Source organism: Magnolia sinica, chromosome 2 (genome assembly GCF_029962835.1).
Source record: "Magnolia sinica isolate HGM2019 chromosome 2, MsV1, whole genome shotgun sequence".
NCBI classification, from domain to species: Eukaryota; Viridiplantae; Streptophyta; class Magnoliopsida; order Magnoliales; family Magnoliaceae; genus Magnolia; species Magnolia sinica.
In genome coordinates, this window is record NC_080574.1 from 19,154,159 (window position 1) to 19,180,774 (window position 26,616).

The 26,616-nt window shown below is 39.2% G+C and overlaps 1 protein-coding gene across 1 annotated transcript; it reads left to right on the top strand.

The window, feature by feature from the left end:
* Positions 1-600: 600 nt before the first annotated feature.
* Positions 601-4,692, top strand: LOC131236524 (alcohol dehydrogenase 1). Its single transcript, XM_058233760.1, has 10 exons — positions 601-762; positions 847-983; positions 1,538-1,584; positions 1,899-2,224; positions 2,342-2,424; positions 2,903-2,978; positions 3,164-3,225; positions 3,432-3,527; positions 3,618-3,779; positions 4,370-4,692. Exons 1-10 carry the CDS (start codon positions 723-725, stop codon positions 4,484-4,486), a joined length of 1,146 nt encoding a protein of 381 aa, XP_058089743.1. The 5' UTR covers positions 601-722; the 3' UTR covers positions 4,487-4,692.
* Positions 4,693-26,616: the final 21,924 nt, after the last annotated feature.

Here is a 26,616-nt window from a genome sequence, read left to right on the forward strand (position 1 = left end):
GGAGCGTTGATCTGTTAGCCGTTATAGGGCCAACGTGATGTATATGTTTTATATCCACGTCGTACATCTGTTTTTCCCACTCATTTTAATGGTAAACTAAAAAAATGAAATACATCCGAACCTATAGTGGACCACACCATAGGAAACGTTGATGAATGAACGTCCACCGTTAAAAGTTTCTTAGGCACCTCAAAAAGTTTTGTATCAGACTGATATTTGTTTTGTCCCTTCATCCAAATCTGAGTGACCATATCAACAGGTTGGATGACAAATAAACATTACACTAGTCCCTAAAAAGTTTCAACGGTGGGTGTCATTATTCCCACTGTTTCCTGCAGTGTGGTCCGTTTGAGCTTTTGATCTGACTCATTGATTTTTCACTGCCCTAAGATAAGATGAAAAAAACGATGGACGGGGTGGATATAAAATACATACATCAAGCTGGCTCCACTGGGCCCAACGCATCAACACACCGCCGCTACCTCGGACGGCTTGACGAAATTCGCGACCGAATACCAGACACTAGATTCTGAGGCGCAGACAAGGAAAATGGTTTTCCTGGCGCCGCTGTATTGGTTAACAAATCCAATCTCTATTTTTATATTATTAAAGTTCAGAAAGTTTATATAAATACCCCCACAAAGCAGCTAACATCCCGCAATCAGCTCAGTCTTTTAACGGAGATAAGAAGAAAGTAGAAAAAAGAAGCAGAGAAAAGAGAGATGTCGTCTGGCACAGCGGGTCAGGTTATCCGATGCAGAGGTACATCTTAAATTAATCTCTCTATCTATTATTACATGTAATTTTCTAATTTTTATAGTTATAATCACGTATGGATGGATGCAGCTGCGGTAGCATGGGAAGCAGGGAAGCCGTTGGTGATGGAAGAAGTGGAAGTTGCCCCTCCACAGGCCATGGAAGTCCGTATAAAGATTCTCTTCACTTCCCTCTGTCACACAGACATTTACTTCTGGGAAGCTAAGGTTTCTCCATCTTTCTTTCTCCTTTTATTATAATCGTGTCAATGATTCTTGCAAGGGGTTGTTTGGATGCCTGTAATGGTTTAAGTTTTTAATGATTTATAGCTGTAAATCATTGTCTGTCGGTCTGTTTTAGGGTGTCAATGGGCCGGTCTCAGGCCTGCAAAATCTGACTCTTGAAACGGCCCGGCCCGAAACAGTTCAAAATCTGGACAAAGACCAACCCTAGGCCCGGCCCGTTGACATCCCTGGTCTGTGATTTGATAGCCTGTAATTTGTTAAAGTAGACCCAATCTTTCCATTCAGCGTTAGGATGTTCATGAGAGGTTTGAACTTTTTGCTTGTAAATGAGATGGGTAAATGCTGAAAATCATTTATAGCCAATAAATGATTTATAGGCCAAGAAGGCCATCCAAAAGGGTAAATGATTTGCCTGTAAATCATTTAAACTTGTACTATTTACAGGAAGAAAAATCCACTTTTATTTTTTTATTTTTTTATTTTTTTTAAAGTTATTTCTTGGTTTGAAATGAAAATAGGATATTTGAATATTGCAGGGGCAGACACCTGTATTCCCTCGCATCCTTGGCCATGAAGCTGGAGGGTATGCTTCCTTTCTCTTAATTATATTTTTATTCTTTTAATTTTGTTTTTCTTCATTTGTTTCTTTTTGTAGATCATGTTCTTATTTGGGCCTTTGTGTTTCTTCTAATTTGAATAGAATCATACAAGTACAATTACAATACCTATTGTATCGACTGTTTGTAATTTTCTGCCCATACTATTTATTTATAGGATTGTAGAGAGTGTTGGAGAGGGTGTCTGTTTCTTCTAATTTGAATAGAATCATACAAGTACAATTACAATACCTATTGTATCGACTGTTTGTAATTTTCTGCCCATACTATTTATTTATAGGATTGTAGAGAGTGTTGGAGAGGGTGTCACAGATCTTGAACCAGGCGACCATGTACTCCCTGTGTTCACAGGAGAATGCAAGGAATGTGACCACTGCAAATCAGAGGAAAGCAACATGTGTAACCTCCTTAGGATAAACACGGACAGAGGAGTGATGATTGGTGATGGGCAGTCTAGGTTCTCCATCAATGGGAAGCCTATCTACCATTTTGTAGGAACCTCCACTTTCAGCGAATACACTGTAGTCCATGTCGGTTGTCTCGCCAAGATCAACCCTGCTGCTCCTCTTGATAAAGTTTGTGTTCTTAGCTGCGGTATCTCAACAGGTGAAATTCGACTTTCTATTCACTTCACTTCCTCTGTTTCATGAAATTTCAACATGGATTCTTCTTCGGTTTTTTTTATTTTTTTTGTAATTGAATTGGTTTTTTTGTCCTTTTTAGGTCTTGGTGCTACTTTGAATGTTGCAAAACCCAAAAGCGGTTCCAGTGTTGCTATTTTCGGGTTGGGAGCAGTCGGCCTTGCTGTGAGTTTCTCTTTCTTTTACTTATAATTTTATTTGCCGAGGAAATATATATACATGTTCCATTAAGATTTTGCTAAGCAAATTAAAAATGTGCGATCCAAATTCTTTCATAAGGTGGGTCCCATGGTGGTAGTAGTCACAAGTATTCCCTAATATATGACCTGAACTATCTGATTGGACGCTTGTTGAATGTGGACAGTTGGTTGTAATTGTCCCTTTTTGTTGGACATCTAGGATCAACTGATAGAGCATGGACCATCCCACCATGCCACTCTAATCTAAGCCCTTCCTCCAACAGCCCCATGCAGATGATATACAGGGCTAGACTGTACCATTGTTGTGTCACACAATAATATTTTTGTTTATGTCCCTCGGATGTATATATCGCTTATACCCTCGTCTATATGAGGTGCATTTGTTTTATGTAACTTTTTACTTATGAGAAATGATGAATGAAGTTATGGTATTACATGATTAGGCCGCAGAAGGGGCAAGGATTGCTGGAGCTTCAAGGATTATTGGTGTTGATCTAAACGCGAACAGATTCAATGAAGGTGAAAGTCGCATTGGATTTATGTATTAGAATTTTTTACCTTACAATTATTGTATTTTCTATTGTATTTGATCAGTGTTTTGTCCTTTTTATGTGTATCATTTGATATATATATATATATATATATATATATATATATATATATATATATATATAACTAATAATCTGATTCTCTTCTGCTACCAGCCAAGAAGTTCGGTGTTACAGAGTTTATAAACCCAAAAGAACATGATAAACCAGTTCAAGAGGTTTGTTCTGAAACTTGATTCGTAGCACACCATTTCTTTATATACGAGCAATATCAACCTTCATCCCCTTTTATGTTTGATTGATTTTCACCGAAATACGCCAACTTGCACATCATATATATTTTCTAGTTTGGTAGTATTTGGCTGTAGTATTCTACAGAAAAGACGAATATTCAGTAATGTGATGAGGTCTTGAATCTCAACAGGTGATTGCCGAGATGACTAACGGAGGAGTAGACCGTAGCGTCGAATGTACTGGAAACGTCAATGCCATGATATCTGCATTCGAATGTGTTCATGATGTATTTTTCTACTCTCATTTCTGAACACTACTTGTCATTAGTTTGATTGCAATACACAGTTTATGTCACTGAAATTGCATCTTTTTACAGGGTTGGGGTGTTGCTGTGCTTGTTGGTGTACCACACAAGGATGCCGTGTTCAAAACTCATCCCATGAATGTGTTGAATGAGAGGACTCTTAAGGGAACCTTCTTTGGAAACTATAAACCACGCTCTGATATTCCTTCAGTTGTGGAGAAATACATGAACAAGGTATGCATGAGTAGATTTATGTTACATTGAACTACCTGTGCATGGATATCTTACTCCAGCCATTTCACATTACTGCTCAATGAATTGTATATCTTTATATTCATTTTGCGAAGAAATAACATCTGGTGCTACAAACTACTCTATATCCATACATGTTCTAATCATGGGATCTTGATCCTGTCTTTTAATTGATACCATGGATGGGACATAGGCCAGAATCACATGGGTTGCATAAAGAGCTTTTCATTATTATAAATGGCCAAACCGCCAAAACCCAGCCTACAGGACAAAAAATAAAAATAAAAATCCTACAACCAGCAGGTAGGGTTAGTAGAGTATTACCCCCAATAGATGAAGGTTATGAATCTCTTATATTCATTGGGATGAGGATATAGTGTTTGGCACCATGATGCTTTCATTATTTCCATTGTAATAAATCTAATATAAGCTATTTTAAATTACATTTTGCCTAGTATAGTAATTGCCTAAAATTGTAAGAATGGACAATACCCAATCGTTTTAGGAATTTCCACCACAAAAGGAAAAAAAAAACTTCATTATAACATATATTTCATTGATTGTGAGCGCAGGAACTTGAATTGGAGAAATTCATCACACATGAAGTCCCATTTTCTGAAATCAACAAAGCCTTCGACTATATGCTTCAAGGGGAGGGCATTCGTTGCATCATTCGCATGGATGGATAGAGGACTCAAGTGTAAGGCATGGAATAAAGCATGTTCACCTTTAAGAAAAAAGCCAGAGAATATAGCCTATGTTGTTTTAATGCCTAGTTCATTTAACCTGTTTGATTTTTTGTTGTGTACTCTGTTTGTTTTCTTTTTTCTTTTTGTGTGTTGGCTTGTTGCCATATGGGGTTACGTTTGATTAATTAAAATCTGCACTTGTTTTATTCGTATTGCATTTTCTGAGTCATGATCCAGTATGAGCTCAATCAGTACATTCTTAGCTGGTGAATTCAGAAGGTTAAAGATGGGCAGGGTACACCGAATGCTTCATTTGAACAACAACTTAACCATGAACAAATAAAAATTGGATGAGAAGACTCTTTTCATACATTTTTCATGCCCTTGAATGGTTGTAAATGCTCTGAAGATGGGCATTGGGGTCATATGCAATTGTTGGTGGACCCCTTCTTATCCAATAGTCCACCTAATCAGATTTAGGCGTGTGGTGCATGTATGCAAGATCCATCATATTGGATGCACCAAGAAAAATGTGCTTGCAAAGTAGGCTGGTTTGCTCCTTCTGGGGTGTCTCACAAGCGTGTGAGAAAAATGGACAGTTGGAGAACCTGAACAGCAGTCTATTCTCAAGGTGTGACAAGTTTCTATCCTCATCAGTGGACTGGCCTGATTTTGTGCTAGGGCATTTTTAATGGACTGCACTTGATGAATGACCCACATCTTGATTTTGAGAGATGAATATGAGTCATTGAAAATTTTCTTTTCAAAATGTCTATAAAATTCTGTAGGCATGGTGATTGTTAATTAAGGACATCCGTTTGGCAAGTTTCCCGGTGGCCTACGTTGCATAGCATCATGGAAGTTCGCCAAGGAGAGTGCCACATGGAATTGCTACATGGTATAGTTAAGCATTCATGGCATCTTCCATCTAGACTAGGCCAGCAAATGGGCTGGGCTCGACCAGCCCTGGCCTCTTTGGCCTAAGCCTCTAAGCATGTGGGTTGATCCAAACTTGAGGTTTGGATGTGATAATTAATGGGGCTGTATAGGCTTTTTGATCCTTTTTGGTATACACTTAAAAATAAGTTCATCTCATGTTAGTTAATTGTAGTTATGTATTAAAAGATCATATTTCATTCTGATACACTGGGATCCATAGCTCAACTGGTAGACTGAGTGGAGATACCTCGTTTCAACACTCGCGGTCTTGGTATCGATCCCTAGTGGGGGTGGCTAACATGGGGTGTGTGTACACACATGGGTGTGTACTAACAATCTAACAAAAAACAGAAAAAGAAAAAAAAAATTTCATTCTGATAATTATTAAAAATAATCTCAATAACCAATAATCATATCTCTAGGATTTCTCCCACAAATCAGTGCTCTTGGAGGGAAGAAATGACCCAAATGCCATGTTTTATTCTTATTTTTTGAAATTTGGTAAGCTTGAGAATTCTGTTGTATTTGTACAACATCAACCGTTCCAAGAGATGTACCCCACCATGATGATAAGATGAACAAAAGATTTGGCAAATCAAATCATTAGATGGGCGACACGTGAATTTCTATGTTTTTTGATGTGGACATTGTTCTTTTATGGTGGTCCACCTCATGATTAGATCCACCAGATTTTTTATTTATCTTATTTTCATACAAATACCATGTGAACCTCCCGATTCTCAAGCTCACCACTTTTTAAGGGAAAAATAATGAGGGCATCAGTCGTTTGCCTTTGAAAAAGCACCCAGATGCCCTAAATCAAAATAAGTCAGGCATTTTGCTATAGAAATCCCTAATTATGGTAAGCTTGAGAATTCTGTTGTATTTGTACAACATTAACCCTTCCAAGAGACATACCCCACGATGATGATAAGATGAACAAAAGATTTGGCAAATCAAATCATTAGATTGGCGACATGTGAATTTCTATGTTTTTTAATGTAGACATTGTTCTTTTATGGTGGTCCACCTCATGATTAGATCCACCAGATTTTTTATTTATCTTATTATCATACAAATACCATGTGAGCCCCCCGATTCTCAAGCTCACCACTTTTTAAGGGAAAAATAAAGAGGGCATCAGTCATTTCCCTTTGAAAAAGCACCCACCTGTGGATGCCCTAAATCAAAATAAGTCAGGCATTTTGCTATAGAAATCCCTAATTATGGTAAGCTTGAGAATTCTGTTGTATTTGTACAACATCAACCCTTCCAAGAGACGTACCCCACCATGATGATAAGATGAACAAAAGATTTGGTGAATCAAATCATTAGATGGGCGACATGTGAATTTTTATATTTTTGGATTTAGACATTGTTCTTTTATGGTCGTCCACCTCATGATTGGATCCACCAGAATTTTTTATTAATCTTATTATCATACAAATACCATGTCAGCCCCACAATTCTCCCATTCACAAATTTTTAAGGAAAAAATAAAGAGGGCATTAGTCGTTTTCCCCTTGAAAAAGCACCTCCTAGGTATTTCTACTTGTGGATGCCCTAAGTCAGAATAAGTCAGGCATTTTGCTATAAAAATACCTAATTATGGTGTGGCCCACCTGTTCCCAATTGTTCCCTGTGGTGTGGCCCGCCTGAGTTTTGATCGGCCCCCGTCTTTGCAGCTGTATGATTTTTGGCCTTTCTCTGTTCTCCTGGTTGAATTTAGCTAACTGTGTCATCTCGAAAACTATTATCTGTTGTCCCCATATTGAATGGTTGGGATTCTTCAAAGGTAGAGGATTTTTGTTGCATGACCATCAGTGCGGCCCATAATATCCCTCTGTTGTCCACATATTGAATGGTTGGATTCTTCAAAAGTGGAGGATTTTTGTTGCATGAACCATCACAGCGGAACCCATGATATCTTTTGCCGAGCTATTGCATTTTCTTTATCAGAAAACACAAATATCAACCTTTAATCATTAGTCTCCTATGGTCTAGTCTACCTGAGATTTGGATCTGCTTCATTTTGGACTCAAGTCGTAAAATGATCTGAAAAAGTAGATAAACAGCGTGGATATAAAACATATGCATCACAGTGGTCTCCACAATCATGGATCCACCAAGCATGGTGATTCACTAGTCCATTGCGTTTGTAGGAACATTTTGCTTTCTGTGTAGCGTATAGACCTGCACATTAACCGCGTGCTACCTCGGTTAATTCGCTCGGCTCAACTTGGATAAACCCAACTCGTCTAGGCTCAAAATTGGGTTTGGCCAAGCTGAGTTGTTTTATTTAGCTTGAAACATTTTCAAACCAAGTCTGTGACCTGGTTTTATATATATAGGGAAAAAGTACTATACGCTCGACCATATTATACCTTCCATAAAGTCGAGTGCCGGTGGCATGTTATTCGTCGGATGGTGAAAATTTTAAGGGCGTGTTTGGATTCACATTTTGGTTGTATTGTATTGTATCCGATACTGTTCACGTATACGTTGGGCGATATTCAGGATACATCCAGCGGACATGTGCCACTAACCAATGTTTGGATAGGATGTATTACTCTAGCATGTATACAATTTCATGTCATATCAATGTTTGGAAACGATCGGATAAGGGCCACACGATGTATATACGTGCGTGTAGTGGGGCTCACTCACTGTTCCATTGAATGATCTGGGCTGTTCATTCACTTCAGAGGGTGGGCATTGCCCTTGCCTAGGTGTCCTTTTGTTTCTATGCAAACTATTGCAGAATCTCAACCGTTAAACATGAAATGGACGGCGGAGTAAACACCCTCATGGGCCATGCTGATTTCACTCCAAAAGCACTCCCTTCCGGATGGTTTTTCGTCCTAAATCTAATAGATGGAGTGAATTTTTCAAGAAGCTTCAATAAGTGGGCCACCAAACTTCACATTGCGAAACAGAGGTTCCGTCTTTTCATTGTGGGCTACCATCATGCAATGAAAGGTGCATCTGAATCATTCATCAGGTAGAGGGAGAAAAACCCATCAAAAACATGTTGGCCTTTCATGGCCATGTACTTCCTCATGATCGCTACAATGATCAAAAAAAGACCGTTTGATTGTTGTTTCAGCTTGATTGTCTCAGTGGGCCACATTATCGAATGATCAAAGCTCACCATTCATGATTTAAATCTCGAGAGGAAGATGATGGACGGTGTGGATTTGTCAAAAGACGGCCATACTGGGCATTACCAGCAACACAGTGAAAGAAGAAAATGATTTCTTCCTGTTTACGTCTGACTGAACATCCGGCCGATTGCACGGTACAATCTCATCGATGATGCAAAGTGGTTCTCGAGCGTATTCGCGCGCGTTGAATGTGTCGTCCGCCGTTCGTTTCCAAACGAGGGACATGTCCCATCAACCCCACTAATACGATACTATACACTCAAAACCGTGAATCCAAACACACCCTAAACAAATGACAAGATTTTATAGGGAAATTGGAAAAACAAAACTGGTGCAACAGGTTATTAAAATATCCCTTCACCTCTCTCATGCGTAATTTGTGCGAAAGCCTTGCACACGACCTTGAAAACTTCCTAAGGCCCACTATGATGTTTATCTGAGATCCAACTTATTCATAAGTTAAGACATACATGAAAGAAGAGAAAACACAAATTTCAGCTTGATCAAAAACTTTTGTGCCCCTTAGAAATTTTTAATGGTGGGCATCACTCTATCCACCGTTTTCTGTGGTGGGTACATTCCAGCTTTGGATCTGACTCATTATTTGTCTCATGCCTTAATTGATATCTCTAAGTGAATGGACAGTATGGATATAACACATACATTAAGGTGGGTCTCATAGAACTTGGTGATGTAACCTGTTCGTAGCTAATCTACGTCTAGCTAGCGTTGGAGTCCATTACGACTTTTAATAAGACATGTATTGTGTCGTCTGGGCGGATGGGGCCCACCGTGATGTAAGTGTTTTATCCACGCCATTAAAAGATTTTCTCAGATTGTTTTAAGTTATTATCCTAAAAATAAGGTAGGCCCAAAGTGCCAATGGACCACAATAAAGGAGGTTGTACTGATAATGACACTTACCATTGAAACCTTTTTAAGTGTCAGCGTTATGTTTTTTTACCATCCAGCCAATTCATAAGGCCATGTAGACGTGGATGAATTGAAAACACAAATATCAACTTAATCCGAAACTTCTCCAGCTCGCAAGAAGTTTTTAATGGTGGACGTTCAATCCCCACCTTGTGCTCCACTTAAGCCTTGGACCTGCTTCATTTTTTGATTCATATATTAAAATGATCTAGAAAATCATTGAACGGAGTGGATAAAACACTTACATCACGTTGGCCCCACAGAGCCCTGGCGGACGGATTACCGTCCGGGTGGGGGTAGGATGCAATTCGCGTTACGTGGATGGGATTCCCTGCGCCGTCCGGGCTGGGGTAGGACGCAATCGGGAATGGATTGGCTACTCCCCCTGACACCAGCCCCGTGGCTGGTGGTCGGTGCTCTGTGGGCCCCACCATGATGTATGTGTTTCATCTATTCCGTTCATCAATTTTTATAGATCATTTTAGGGCTTGATACAAAAAATGATAGGGATATAAATCTTAGGTGGGCCACAACACAGGACAAAAATAATGAATGGATATTCACAATTAAAATCTTCCTAAGGCCCACTGTACTGTTTATTTGACATCCAATTTGTCATTTGATCATAAAGACTAGATGAAGGGAAAAAATAAATATCAGCTTGATCCAAAACTTTTATGGCCCCCAAAACGTTTTTAATGGTCAAAATTCATTCAACACTATTTCCTGTAATGTGGTCCACTTGAGATTGAGATATAATTCATTTTCCTATCATATCATAAAATGATATATAAAAATAGATGGACAGCATGGATGATACACATACATCATGGTGGGACCCACAGAGCACCGACCACCAACCAATGGCTAGTGTCAGGGGGAGTAGCCAATCCGTTCCTGATGCAATCCGCGTTACGCGGACAGGGATTCCCTTCGAAAGCCTTTTGCAGGAAGTTCCTGCGCTGGGAACTTAGGTGGGCCTATAGTGATGTTTTTGAGAAATCCACTCCATTCATCTGTTTTTTGAGCTCCTTTTAGGACATAAGGACAAAAATTATCCGCATCCAATACTCAGGTGGGCCAAAAATGTGAGTATTGAACCTCAACAGTTTAAATATTTGTGTGGCCACGGAAGCCTTAAATCAGGATAGTATTTGTGTTTTCGTTTCATCCCAATATGAATGACGTTAAAAACAGTATAGATGCATATAAACATCACTGTCGACTCCAAGAACATTTCAACGGTAGGGATTTTCCTACACATTTTTCTTTAGTGTGGCCCACTTGAGCCTTAGATCCTTCTCAATTTTGGTCACAACTCCTAAAATGAGCTCACAAAACAGATGGACGGGGTGAATCTTTCACAAACATCACGGTAGGCCCCAACTAAGTTTCCACGACAGGAACTTCCTGCGAAAGCCTTTCATAGGAAATCCGCAATTAGATAGGGAACAGATTGGCTACTCCCCCTGCCACCAGCCAATGGCTGGTGGTCAATGCTCCATGGGCCCCACCATGAAGTATGTGTTTCATCCATGCCGTCCATCTATTTTTATAGATCATTTTATGTTATGAGAGAAAAAAATGAGGTATATAGAAATCTAGAGTGGACCACATTACAGGAAATAGTGTTGAATGAACGCTGACCATTAAAAACGTCTTGGGGGCCATAAAAGCTTTGGATCCCTTTTTACAAAGCTTTAATTTTTGTTGTTGTTTCTATTAACTTGAATTGGAACACTTTTCTGTATTATTTCCTTGTCCAATTTTATTATTTACTTGCAATTAATTTTATTTTAATAATCAGTTTTATTTTTAAAAAGCGTGCTCACTTTTTAAGGAAAAAAAAAAAAGCAAATGAAGCTTCTGTTTAAGCTTAATAATTTTTCATAATTCTAAATTATAATGTTTTGTTGGTTGAATATATTTTTTATTTGATGAAAGAAACATAAAGAAAAATGTTGCTGATTTTTTTTTTAATGCAAGAAATTTTCTAACGGCTTTAGGCCGTCCATATTTTTCTAATTGAAATCAGAGACAATCCATAACCGTCCCTTTTAAAAAACGTTAAATACACACTAACGACAGCCATAGACCGTCAGTGCTTTAGACAGTTTATATCCATCTAACATTAGAGATGGTTCATAACCGTCCCTTCTAAAAAACATTAAATACACACTAACGACAGCCACAGACCGTCGGTGTTTTATTCGGTTTATATCCGTCCAACATCATAGATGGCTCATAACTGTCCCTTTTAAAAAACGTTAAATACACACTAACGACAGCTATAGATCGTCAATGTTTTAGACGCTTTATATCCATCTAACATCAAAGATGGTCCATAAGTCCTTTTATTGTCCATTTTTAATGACCATCCTTCTTTACAGATGGTCCATAACCGTCCCTTTAACGTCCATTGTTAATAACGATCCATGAACATCTTTTAACTAATACAATGCAGCAAAATAGGACGGCCCATGCAATGGTTCAAAACCGTCATTAATTGAGATTTGAGACGATTTTCAACTGTCATTTTTTCACTGTTTTGGCGTAGTGGCTCCCCCTTTTTAGGACAGTGTCCCTCAAGCATGTGAAACTCTACTTTTTTAAGCCCCAAGGGTGCGGTTGAAAAGTGTTTACTCTTATGCCTATCTTCTTATCCAAAATCACCCTTTTACTACATCATCTAATCCATGAGTTAATGTCGTGTGGTAATCTCCAATCACAACTTTTTAACCACCTTTTGCCCTTAAGATTATTAGGAATTACAAGAAAACTAGTTTGAAGGCAATAAATAGCCTCCTCCCCTTCTCATTTCAAAGCACTCGCTACCATCCAGTGGCATCCAGGAATTCAGAAAGAGTCCACTACATCATCTTAGAGAGAGAGAGAGAGAGAGAGAGAGAGAGAGAGCCCATCCTCAGTCTACTCCAGCCTAGCTAGAGTGCAAACTTCCTGAGCCACTTAATTAAGTTAAAATTTGAGCCACTCAATTTAGCCTTACGACACTACCGTTCAACCAATTATTCAAGGCTTAATCAATGCATTAGCATTGTGCAATACTTATTCCCTTCTCAATCCACTTGCTTCATATATACGTCAGCATTACATTGCATTTTATCGTTTTCTGGCACCTAACTGACGGGCATATGCTTCGAGGCTTGTCGATATAATCAGATCAGGCCCACTAGAAACCTAAGCCAGTTAGCCATCATTTTGACATATACATTATATTTCATTGTTTTCTCGTATCCAACTGGCAGTCATATGATCTAAGGCCTACCGATATAATCAAAGAAGGTCCACCAAAAACCTTAGCTGGTCAATCATCGTTTTATCATAAGTAACAATACAACATCAAGTATCTCATATATACATACTTTGCACCATACACTCGATAGTTTCAAATGTATGTTTTGCGGCTTGTCGATATAGTTGGATCTTGTTTATCAGAAATTTAAATCAATCAATCACTACTACCATTACATTGCATTGTATTATCTGCATATGAGAATTAGTCGGATCTTGTGAAGTAAAAACTGTATCTGTACAGGTAAAGTGAGTACCTAGCACTTTCTCTCTCTTTAATTGTAGTAATTTACTTGGAATCTCTAGAACGTTAACTCACTAATAATAATCAGATTAAAGAATTTTGGATTTTCAATCTTAAGCATTTATATGGAATCTAACCGATGGTAAAATTATAATAATTGATTAGTGGCAACTCTAATAACAAAATACAATACCATTTCCCCCCAAAACAAAATATTCTAGTGAGGCAACTAATTGAAAGCAGTGGTCAATATCCTATCCCCTCAAAAAATCCACCCTCCACATTGGACACCATCCAATTGACACTCACGACGTCAATGGATTGGATATCATATAAACAACAATGTAGTGCCTGGGAAGTTCTTATAGGTCAACGTTCCCATCCTCCCATTTCCCTTCTCTTTGCGGGTGATCGACCTGATATTTTAAACAATGTCTTCATATCACATGTCATAACTGACGTGACACAAATATCACAGTAGGCCTGCAGTGCTCATTCAATGTACCCACTCCACAGGTTGTTACAAACTTCCCAGATCCACATTAAATGCAGTAGATATACAGGTTTGGCTGGCTCAATGCACGATGGCTCCGGATGAATCACCAACACCCATGTTACATTCATTACTCGGGAGATAATCGCAGAGTATCTTCACGTAGATGTGTCCGGCGTTTTGGGCCGAATGTGATGCATGTGTTTTATATTTAAATTGTCAACCTCTTTTGCAGCTCATTTTAGGACATGAACCCATAAATAAAATAGATCCAAAACTCAAGTGGACCACATCATAGGAAATAGTGGATATAATGGCAACCATAGTTGAAACCCTTCTAATATTTATTTGTCATCCAACTTGTTAATAATTTCACCTCAAATGGATGAAAGAAAAACAAAAATTTAAGCCTAATCCAAAACTTTTATAACCGTTAAAAAGTTGATGGAAGGCATTTAATCACCACTGGTTCTAGTGGTATGGTCCACTCAAGTTTCATTCCTACTTCATTTTTGGGTTCATGCCCTAAAAGGAGGGAGTGGGTTAGGTGAGACCGCAAACTCACCTAAGATCATGTGGCCCTTACCATGGGGCCCACCTTGATGTATGTATTATGTATCCATGCCATCCATTCATTTTTTTCATGTCATTTTATGACATTATAAAAAACATAAAGCATATCCAATTATCAAGTGGACCATGCCATAGGATACAGTAGTGATTGATCATTAATGGGTTACAAAAGTTATAGATCAAGCTGATATTTATTTATTTTTTCCTTCGTTTAGGCTTATATGACTTTATCAATCGATTGGATGGCAAATAAACACTATGGAAACTTTAAAGTGCACCCTAACAAGTTTTTAATGATAGGGTGTTCAATCACCACTATATTATGTGGTATGGTCCACCTAATAATTGGATCTGTTGCATTTTGGGATAATGGGCTAAAATGATATAAAACAAATGGATGGACAACATTGATACATAATACATACATCAAGGTGGGCTTCGTGGTTAGGCAACCATCTTGGGTGAGGCCAACCTCTGGCCTAATCTACTCCCCAAAATGAGTGGAAAAACAGATGGACAGCATGGATATAAAAAACATACATCACATTGGACCCCACAGCCCCCAACACATTGATACTCCACCGCTGGGGGTGGTGGTGTTGGCAACACCACCTGATCCCCTTCCATATAAAACCGTTTAATTTGACAAAAAGATTAATAGATGTCACAAGTCATGAATTCATTTAGTCCATTAATTATTTTAGGCTGACAAATATAAATAAATAAATAAAAAGACAGAACGTCCAGTAATAATTATTCTTAACCGTTGTCATCTTTTCTTATAAAATATTTAGTCCTTTTATTCCTCTATTATGGGTCGGCAAATTGCTAACAAACATTGTGCTAAGATTCAAATTTGAAGTGGACTTTTCCGTGAGAGAGATGCCAACTAACCTGTCTTAGACAATACATATCGTATTATATTATATGAGGGAACGGAATCGATGCGGAAAAACTTGAGAGCATGCTACCTTACAATAGGGCCATCAGCAGCACCATGTGATATGGAAGTGGATTGCGTGGTAACGCCACACACCACACACCACCGACCTTGTGGCTTGTTGATGTCACCTAGCTCCGTGACATCATGATGTGTGTATTATATCGAAACCATCCATCCATTTTGCCAGATCCAAAGCTTAAGTGGACTACACCACTGAAGCAGTGGGGACAATGATGCACACCATTGAAACCTTCCTGGAAACAACATGAGGTTTACGGTAGTCATAAGGTTACATGGACGTGGATGAAGGGAAACCACAAATATCATATTGATCCCAAACTTCTGTGGCCCCAAGTTCAATCCCCACTGTACTGTGTGGTGTGGTTTACTTAATCCTTGGATCTCTCTCATTTTTGGGCCCATGTCCTAAAATGATCTTAAAAAATGGATGCACAGTGTAGATATAATACATACATCATGATGGGGCCCACAAAACTTGATGGTGTCAACACACCACTGAAACGCAATCCGCTTCCGCCTGATATAGCTTCTTCAGATAACCATCTGGCACCCAGGCCAACCTTCCAAGCAGCAAAAGGGGAAGTCGTTCTAAGAGGGATGAGATAGTAAAGCAGATTGGCTCTGCATTAAATGTTCCTAAATTCGTTTTAGGAGCAAGGGTTTAAATAATATTAGGTATCCTGTTCTCCATTGCCATTATCTGATCCTATCAGACGGTCCACTTAAGCATTTTAAATTCTCCTCTCCCTCGAGTACTAGATTCTAACAAGTTATGGGGAATTATTGGTGCGACTCATCCATATCGCTCGATCTTGTTTGGCGATATCCAACCTTGGTCAAGTAGTACACTACCAACTGGGATGCCAAGAAGTTTAACATAGTAGATTCACAACATAAATGACACATGAATCTGATTTTCATTATGGTAGTTTCTTTTTTACATTGAAAATGATTTTTCTTCTTCTCAGGATTGATAGTATTTGTTGATCCTTTCTTTCTTCTAAGACCTGCGTTTTTTGTCAACAGTCGCCAGGCCTGGTCACCACGACCTTCCTTTGCCTCCTTCTCCCGAAGTCATGGGGCTATTTTGCTGAGTTCCTTAGAGAGATTTGTCTGGTGCCCCAAAAAGAAGCGACATAAGTGCATCTGAGCTGAGCTTGGAGATGGAAGTCCTCTTTCATTTCTCTACGGTGAATTAAGACCATTAATTGATGTCTAGCATTATATTTCTGCTCTACGTGAAATACATGGGTGTCATTCCAACACGTGGCGTCATCCAAACAATTTGTAAATAGTAGAGCACGAATTACCATATTAGGGTAGTGCAACCTTAAGAATACTCCCATTTGATCTTAAGAAGACTTTTAGGGGTTGTTTGTTTTTTTTTTTTTTTTCAACTATAAGCATAAATAAATAGTAATGACTTTTGAAGGGTATTTGAATGAGAGAGAAATACATATATAGTTATGTCTGAAAAACCACTTCGAAATGCATGAAATCAGACAAAGATTAGGTACCTGTAAAATAAGTGGGTCTCACGGTGATGTATGTGTATGATCCATTTTACCATCTCATCATAGGGCATGAGCCTAAAAATTAGGCAGAGATTGTAAGCTCAAGTGAACCACACGACATAAAATAAGGGGACAATGACGATTCACCACTCATAATTGAAATCTTTCTAAGGACCACAGGGATGTATATATGTTGTCCAACCTGTTCATATGGGTACAGAAACGTACGAAAGGAATACACAAAACTTCTATATATGGCTCCAAGTTTTCAATGTTACGGACTCAATTTTGTGGTTGTGGTCAATTTGAGCTTTGATTTACATTTTTTTTTGGGATAAAGCCTTAAAATGAGTAGCGCAACAACTAGATAGCATGGACAAGATATATACACCGCGGTTAGCCACACAATTTTTACTTGCCTAAGTAGTACGAAATCTATTATGTGGAGTTTGAAGCTATGCCGACAAGCTCCTTATACTGCTGTTGCAGTTACAACCATAAATAATCATGATTTATTCACCATCAATGCAGACAAGCCCCCCACCAACTTCAACATTGTACTACTGCTACAATTACACTTATAAATAATCTTGACGCTGATGTAGAGCGGCTCACGGATAGTTTCATGGCCAAGATGGATCAGAAAAGGCCTGATCGGAAGTGGAGGTGATCCGGACTGTTAGAACTTAAAACATATGTATCTCCCAAACCGGAATGAGCTATTGGATGTACCATACGTGATTTTGCAGTAGGACTAGCCACCCAACCCTCTATACTGGGTTGCCCATGCCGAATTTGCAAATTACCATCAGATCGATGTTCGAAATCCTGTTTTAATTTCATTTTTACTATTTATAGTAAGTTTTACTTTGAGTATAACTCTTCATCTGTTGGGTTCTAGGAGTTGCACCCAACATGGAAAGTGTTTAGCGTAAATAGGAGAAGGGTGTGGTGAAGCCAAATAGGACACTTACTATTTTTGGTCGAAAACCATGCAAACTACTAGGAATCACGACCGTCTATAAATAGTAAGTTAAGTTGGGAATTATAAGAGTTTTAGTTGTAATTTAATTCCAAAACTTCTTTAATGGCTTAGTATCCTTATTTAAAGGGATATAAACTTGTTTATTCATTCATCAATCAAATTACCAATTTTATAGAATTTATTTCTATTTTCTTGTTTTTCCTTGTGAATTTAAGAAGTCTTTGTGAGGAGTCGAGACAAAGTTCTTGGATTCAAAGTAGTTATTCTTGAGGAAGATGGTGATTGAACTCTTCACATTCATCCCCACTTCAGGCTCATTTACCATCAATGCAAACAAACTCCCTATATTTAAAATTGGATTTTAACCAAAAAATTCCTCACAATTGTCGGTTTTCTAGAACTATGCTTCCAGCTTCCATACTTATGAAAACATGCTTTTGAACCTACTAGCTAATGAGAGTCAAATGATCAATTTACCTTTATTTTGAGAAATGAAATAGAAATCACGGAAACCATGTTAAAAAGAAACTAAGAGCTTAGCTAAGGACACAAGCGTGTGCACTAAAGCTTGGGTACACACCGCACATGTGTCCGCATGGCACATATGTAAGATATTTAATCCATCCATCAAGTTAGTCTGATCACCTTGTATATGTTTCCACAAAAAGAAAATCTGGTTCCATTAGCATATGGGCCTCCATATTGGAACCCATGTGGATGGGTTGGAAAAATCCTCATCCAAGTATTTCAAGCCATACGTTTGTTTTGCAAATTGTAGCCCACCTGGTAGGTAGATCAACCTGATTTTTGACCTAGCTCATCAATATAACGGTACCATTGTGATTAATGGATTGGACCTTATACCTATATGGTGCCATGTTGGCACATATGTGCCATGTACATGAACTTCACTACACATGCGTGTGAGCTTGGCAGTGCCTAAAAATAAAAATTTTAGCAATGGGTTTTATGATACTCTGTTTATAACAATTGACACGAGGTGGGCAGTCATAAATTGTCCACGTGGCACATATTAATTCAAATAAATTTGACTAGATCGGACCCTCAATAGCCAAGTCGCAATCTCGATATGATAGATTGGTTGAACAACCTGGCCTTTTATACATGGATTATTGTTTATGAAAAGGAAACTTTCGGATTTTATTTTTTTTTTTCATTCATTTAACTGTCCAATAAATGTTCAGAAATTTGCTACCTAGAGGATGGAGTAACCATAAGTTTGGATTCATGATCTATCTACACCAAATATCATAATTTGGATGGTTTAATTTGACTACTTGGGTGCCATGTTTCCAATTTTTAAGCGTTTGCATGTCCTCCATGACACTTTTCCAAAGTATTAAAAATTTTCTCATCTTGAAAACGGAATCCTTGCTAAGCTGTGCGAATTGCCGGCAATTGCCACAGGGATATCCCTATGGTGCGATGTGGCCAAGTTCTATGGGGCCCATGTGATGCATATGTTTTATGTGGCCAAGTTCTATGGGGCCCATGTGATGTATATGTTTTATCCATGCTGTCCATCCATTTTTCCAGCTCGTTTTAGAGTATGAGCCAAAAAATGTGCTCAAGTGAACCATGCCATAGAAAACAGTGGGAATTGAACGCCCACCATTGAAAACATCCTAGGGCCTACCATGATGTTTTATTTCCCATCCAATCTGCTCATAAGATCACACAGACCTAGGTGAAGGGAAACACAAATATAAGCTTGATCCAAAACATCTATATCCCCCAAGAAGCTTTCAACGACCTGGATGAAGTTCTTCTCCAACCCATTCACATGCTTTCAATTCTAGAGCTCCAACAATTGACTTAGGTTTTCTTTTTGGAAAAATATATACAAGGTCTAGATAGAGTTGTACACAAGTCGAACCGAATTGAGCTTGGCACAGCTTGGCTCGGCAAGTAACTAACCCCAGCTCGAACTCAGCTCGGTCCTCAAGCCTAACTGGCCAGCTCGGCTCAGCTCGATCAGTAGCTTGGGCTAATTCAAACTGAGTTCAAGCCTCTTTGACATTTTCTCAGACACAAAATGCATCTTCAATTTCTCATAGAATACAAAACAGTAACAACAATTTACAGATATTTCATCAAATACTCTATGAGCAACATCAAAATCAAGATATGAGGAGAATGTATGTACCTAAAACATAGTGATTTATTTTATATCAATTCCATCCTCGCCACCAGCCGATCCCATGGAGAATGTATGCACCAAAAAAAAAAAAAAAACTATCATTTAGTCATTTCATCAAACACTTGGCGAGCAACATCAATATCAAAATAACCAAGTCACTGAACTGATTCGATCCGAGTCGATTCGAGTTGAGGTTTGATCCGAATCGGGTTGAGCTTGGGCAAGCTCGAACTCGGCTTGAAATTGTTTCGAACTCCAAAAAGCAGCTCAACTCGATTCAAATCCAATTTTGAGCCGAGGCGGGTCGAGCTTTTCCGAGTCAAGTTGAGTGAGCTGATGGAGCTAACTCGACTCATGTAAAGCTCTAGGTCTAGCCTATGGATGGATTAGATCTCGTATGTATGCACCACACTAGCACATGTGCGGCATGCACGAGCCTTATCATATACGCATATGCGCTAGCAGGACTCTTTATTTTACCCTCATTAGTATAAATATGTTTACCATCACTAATAGGCCTGGAGGCATTTTTTTTGTGTAAATATACAAGCTGAAAGTATGTTTTCGAAAAACTGGCATCCGTGCGGAATTTTTCAATAAAAATCCCTTCAAAAGTGATTTTAAACTCCCTTTACACTTGGGTCCTTACTCTTGCCCCGCTAGCGTAGACTCACTCGGCAAAGGTTCGAGTACCAGTGGTGGATCCCACTGTTGCTTGGGTGTGTTTGCATGTGAAAAAAAAAAAAAAAAAAAAAACTCCCGTTACACTCACTAATTGTACTCTACCCTGCATGCGCTCTATTGTGTCAATTTCTTTCTATTCTAGAAATCAATGATTTTGAACTCCACTTACGGATTGTGATCTACCTTATTAAGGTTCTACATGCTCTATTATGTCATTTTCCTTCTATTTTAGAAATTAATTATTTATGCACCGCCCTGTAAACAAAGGGCTTATAATTTTTCTTTTGGTGAGTGGGAGATGACATGGTAAAGCTGGTAGAGATCAAATATAAGGACGCCATCTGTCCATCAGACAAGTGGCGTGAAGATGTACATAAATCATGACCCCATGGTTTGACGATTTGCTCTAGTCAGAACTTGACTCGAAGCTGAACGAGTCCAGAAGAGTCACCGGTTAAAAAAGATATAAAACAAACGATGATTAATTAATGTAGAAGCAAGTCTGGGTCCATAGTCATGCTTGGTTGGTAGACTCACAAGAGTTTAAACATGAGACCATGGGTTCGGCTACCCACTGTGGTGTGAGTGTGTGTGGGGTGTAAGTGCATGTGTAAAAAAAAAAAAGTCTCCTTACAAATTATTTTAAACAATCAAACAGGCACCCCTAACAGCACGCATTTAAGCGACTTTAACAGCCTAACCTCTTCCTTCTCTTCCTACCATTTGAGGATCCATGTGAGGAAACACGCTCAACACCCACAACATGGATGTGCACCATGCTTACAATTTCACAAGTGGCATCAAGTCATCCTCAAGGACGGTCGTTGATGGCCCACGAGACTTCTCTGATGATCTTCACCATATATAGATCGGAGTCCTTCAGGATGCTTCAAAAAATCCACCCTCCACCTTGGACACCATCCAATTGAGACTCACGACGTCAATAGATTGGATATCATATAAACAACTAGAGCTGGGCATCGGACCGAGTCGGATCGGATTCGGTCCAACTCGACTTGATTCGAAATTTGTAGGGTGCGACCCGAACTCGATCAGAACCGGTACCGGATCTGGATCATCGGAGTCGAACAGACCCGAATTCTGCTAACTTAGAACCGATCCGTGTTCAACCCGGTTAGGAAAACTGGGTCGGATTGGATTGGGAAAGGTTCGAGTCCTTCATTTTTTCAATGGTACGAAAATCACTATTCTCATTGTTTCCTATGATGTGATTTACTTAAAATTTAGTATCAACCCTTAAAATGATATAGAAAAACTGATGGACGGTGTGGATGAACCAAAAAATTCAAAACAGCCCTCACACAAGCTTACACCAGATAGCACGTCTCATGGCTTCTCAAAGAAGTTTCAAGTTGGCTTTCCAAAGAAATTTTGATTTCAAGTACAGTTTTATCAATCACGTATGACAAGCTGACAAAAGAAAAGAGAAAAAAAAAAAATACATACAGCTTACCTGACACCAGCTATAAGTAGCTCTAGGCACGTGTCGCTCGAAAACGAGCACTAACGCTCCTCGAGCTTCGAGTTGTACGAACGGCCAGCGGTGGATTAAGCTACCGGAGTGACGTCACCAAGTTATGTGGGCCCACTATGATGTATGTGTTGTATCCACACCGTCCATCCATTTTGAGATATTATTTTAGAATATGAACCATGGAATAAAGTAGATAAAAATTTGTAGTGGACCTCACCACAGAAAACAATGGGGAGAGTGATTCCCACCGTTGAAACTATCCTACGGCCCACTATAATGCTTATTTGAAATCCAACCTGTTCAGGAGTTAAAAAGGGCATAAAAGAAGGGAAAACACAAATATCAGGTTGATCTAACACGCTTACGACTTCTTGAAGTTGTTAATGGTGGGCGTCACTGCCCCGCTGTTTTCTTTGCTGGGGTCCACTGGAACTTTGGATTTAACTCATTCTTTAGATTTTGCCCTAAAATGATCTCTCCAAATGGATGGACGGCGTGGATACAATACATACATCATGGTGGGGCCATGTACCTTTGATCTCATTTGAGCCGTTCGTACAACTCAGAGCTCAAGGCGCGTGCGCGGTCGTCTTCGCACGACACGTACAGCGTGTCAGCGCAGCTGGCGTGAGGCGGTGAGGGACGCGGATTAGCTACGTTGGAATGGAAGCGGATTGCGTACTGAGTAAGCTCTGTGGGGTCCACCGTTATTAATGTATTTTATCCACTCCGTTCATCCATATTAACAGATAATTTTAGGACTTGAGCCCAAAAAGGAAGCATATAAAAATCTCAAGTGGACCACACCACAGGAAACAGTGTGATTGAACCTCTACCATTGAAAATTTCTTGGAGGCCACGGAAATTTTGGATCAAGCTGATGTTTGTGGTTTCTCTTTATCCGTGATTTTTTAATCTTACCAACGTGTTGGATGACAAATAAACATTACTGTGGGCCTTCAGAAGGTTTCAACGGTGGAAATCATCATTTCACACTGTTTCTTGTGGTATGGTCCACTTGAGCTTTGGATTTACTTCAAATTTGGGATCAACCCTTAAAATTAGCAGGAAAAATTGATGGACGGTGTGGATAAACCACATACATTCACAGTGGGCCCAACTGAGTTTACTCAGTACGAAAAACGCGTACAGGTGTAACTCCGTATGCAATCCGATTTCTGAATTCTGATAATCACATATGCAGGTCTTAAGTCCAGCGGGTTGGACCGTAAGTTACGGTACAACTAGTAGATAACTTTCAACCCTTCATGTATTTTCAACATCCAAACCATCCAATAGGTTGGCACCAACATGATGATTACCTTATAAGTAAAAATTCCTTATCCAATCATCAGGTGGACCACATTTACATTTTTCTATTCATCAATGGCTACACATTGTTCTCATGTGTGGCCCACCTGAGGAGCAGATAGGGTTGATTTCTACACCAGATGAACCCCGTGATGGTTCTAACTTCCAATCTAGTAGATCTGATTATCTGACTTAGGTTAGGATTTGGAACCATTTGGTTATGGACTTAGGGAAAAGGAAAAAAGAAAAGAAAAGAAAAGAAAGCGTACCTGTCTTCTTCGAATCAGGGACGAGCGAACTTGTTGCCGTGGGTTAGAAGAAAAGAGAAGAAAAGAGGATCGAGGGATAGCAGGACTTATTTCTCTAGGGTTAGAAGAAGAGAGGATTGTTAACGAGTAGGGTCAGAAAGAAAGATGGTAAAAATGCATTCGATGGGTAGGGTAAGAAAGAAAGAGCGGAAAGAAAGAGCGGTAAAAGTACGAAGGTAAAAAACTTAAAAGTTATATACAGGAAGTACCCGTTCCGAATCGGGTAGGATCGGTTCGGGTCGGATCCATTCGGTTCGGGTTTCGGGTCGGGTCTGTTCGGATGGACCACGATCCGGCATCGATCCGAAAGACGATCGGATCTGATTGATCCTACTCAATCCGCACCGATTTAGGCTGTCGATTCGGTTCTGATCGGGTCTGATCGGGGCGGATCCACCGGATCGGGTCAAGAATGCCCAGCTCTATAAACAACGATGTAGTGCCTGGGGAAGTTTTTATAGGTCAACGTTCCCATCCTCCCATTTCCCTTCTCTTTGCGGGTGATCGACCTGATATTTTAAATAATGTCTTCATATCACATGTCATAACTGACGTGACACAAATATCACAGTAAGCCTGCAGTGCTCATTCAATGTACCCACTCCAAAGCTGTTACTGACTGTCCAGATCCACATTAAATGTAGTAGATATACCGGTTTGGCTGGCTCATTGCACGATGGCTCCGGATGAATCACCAACACCCCTGTTACGTACATTCATTACTCGGGAGATAATCGCAAAGTATCTTCACGTAGATGTGTCCGGCGTTTTGGGCCGAATGTGATGCATGTGTTTTATATTTAAATTGTCAACCTCTTTTGCAGCTCATTTTAGGACATGAACCCATAAATGAAATAGATCCAAAACTCAAGTGGATCACATCACAGGAAATAGTGGATATAATGACAACCATAGTTGAAACCCTTCTAATATTTATTTGTCATCCAACTTGTTAATAATTTCACCTCAAATGGATGAAAGAAAAGCAAAAAATTTAAGCATAATCCGAAACTTTTGTAACCCTTAAAAAGTTGATGGAAGGCATTTAATCACCACGGGTTCCAGTGGTATGGTCCACTCAAGTTTCATTCCTATTTCATTTTTGGGTTCATGCCCTAAAAGGAGGGAGTGGGTTAGGTGAGACCGCAAACTCACCTAAGACCATGTGGCCCTTACCATGGGGCCCACCTTGATGTATGTATTATGTATCCATGCCGTCCATTCATTTTTTCATGTCATTTTATGGCATTATAAAAAACATGAAGCATATCCAATTATCAAGTGGACCATGCCATAGGAAACAGTGGTGATTGATCATTAATGGGTTACAAAAGTTATAGATCAAGCTGATATTTATTTATTTTTTCCTTCGTTTAGGCTTATATGACTTTATCAATCGATTGGATGGCAACTAAACACTATGGAAACTTTAAAGTGCACCCTAACAAGTTTTTAATGATAGGGTATTCAATCACCACTATAATATGTGGTATGGTCCACCTAATAATTGGATCTTGCATTTTGGGATAATGGGCTAAAATGATATAAAACAAATGGATGGACAACATACATACATCAAGGTGGGCTTCATGGTTGGGCAACCATCTTCGGTGAGGCTAACCTCTGGCCTAATCTACTCTCCGAAATGAGTGGAAAAACAGATGGACAACATAGATATAAAAAACATACATCACATTGGACCCCACAGCCCCCAACACATTGATACTCCACCGCTGGGGGTGGTGGTGTTGGCAACACCACCTGATCCCCTTCCATATAAAACCGTTTAATTTGACAAAAAGATTAATAGATGTCACAAGTAATGAATTCATTTAGTCCATTAATTATTTTAGGCTGACAAATATAAATAAATAAATAAAAAGACAGAACGTCCAGTAATAATAACTCTTAACCGTTGTCATCTTTTCTTATAAAATATTGAGTCCTTTTCTTTCTCTATTATGGATCGGCAAATTGCTAACAAACATTGTGCTAAGATTCAAATTTGAAGTGGACTTTTCCGTGAGAGAGATGCCAACTAACTTGTCTTAGACAATATATATCGTATTATATTAAATGAGGGAACGGAGTCGATGCTGAAAAACTTGAGAGCATGCTACCTTACAATAGTGCCATCAGCAGCACCATGTGATAGGGAAGTGGATCGCGTGGTAACGCCACACACCACCGACCTTGTGGCTTGTTTATGTCAGCTAGCTCCGTGACATCATGATGCGTGTGTTATATCCAAACCATCCATCCATTTTGCAAGATCATTTTAAGATAGAAGCCCAAAAAAGGTGAGGTAGATCCAAAGCATAAGTGGACTACACCACTGAAGCAGTGGGGACAATGATGCACACCATTGAAACCTTCCTGGAAACAACATGAGGTTTACGGTAGTCATAAGGTTACATGGACGTGGATGAAGGGAAACCACAAATATCATATTGATCCCAAACTTCTGTGGCCCCAAGTTCAATCCCCACTGTACTGTGTGGTGTGGTTTACTTAATCCTTGGATCTCTCTCATTTTTGGGCCCATGTCCTAAAATGATCTTAAAAAATGGATGCACAGTGTAGATATAATACATACATCATGATGGGGCCCACAAAACTTGATGGTGTCAACACACCACTGAAACGCAATCCGCTTCCGCCTGATATAGCTTCTTCAGATAACCATCTGGCACCCAGGCCAACCTTCCAAGCAGCAAAAGGGGAAGTCGTTCTAAGAGGGGTGAGATAGTAAAGCAGATTGGCTCTGCATTAAATGTTCCTAAAATTCGTTTTAGGAGCAAGGGTTTAAATAATATTAGGTATCCTGTTCTCCATTGCCATTATCTGATTCTATCGGACGGTCCACTTAAGCATTTTAAATTCTCCTCTCCCTCAAGTACTAGATTCTAACAAGTTATGGGGAATTATTGGTGCGACTCATCCATATCGCTCGATCTTGTTCGGCGATATCCAACCTTGGTCAAGTAGTACACTACCAACTGGGATGCCGAGAAGTTTAACAAAGTAGTAGATTCACAACATAAATGACA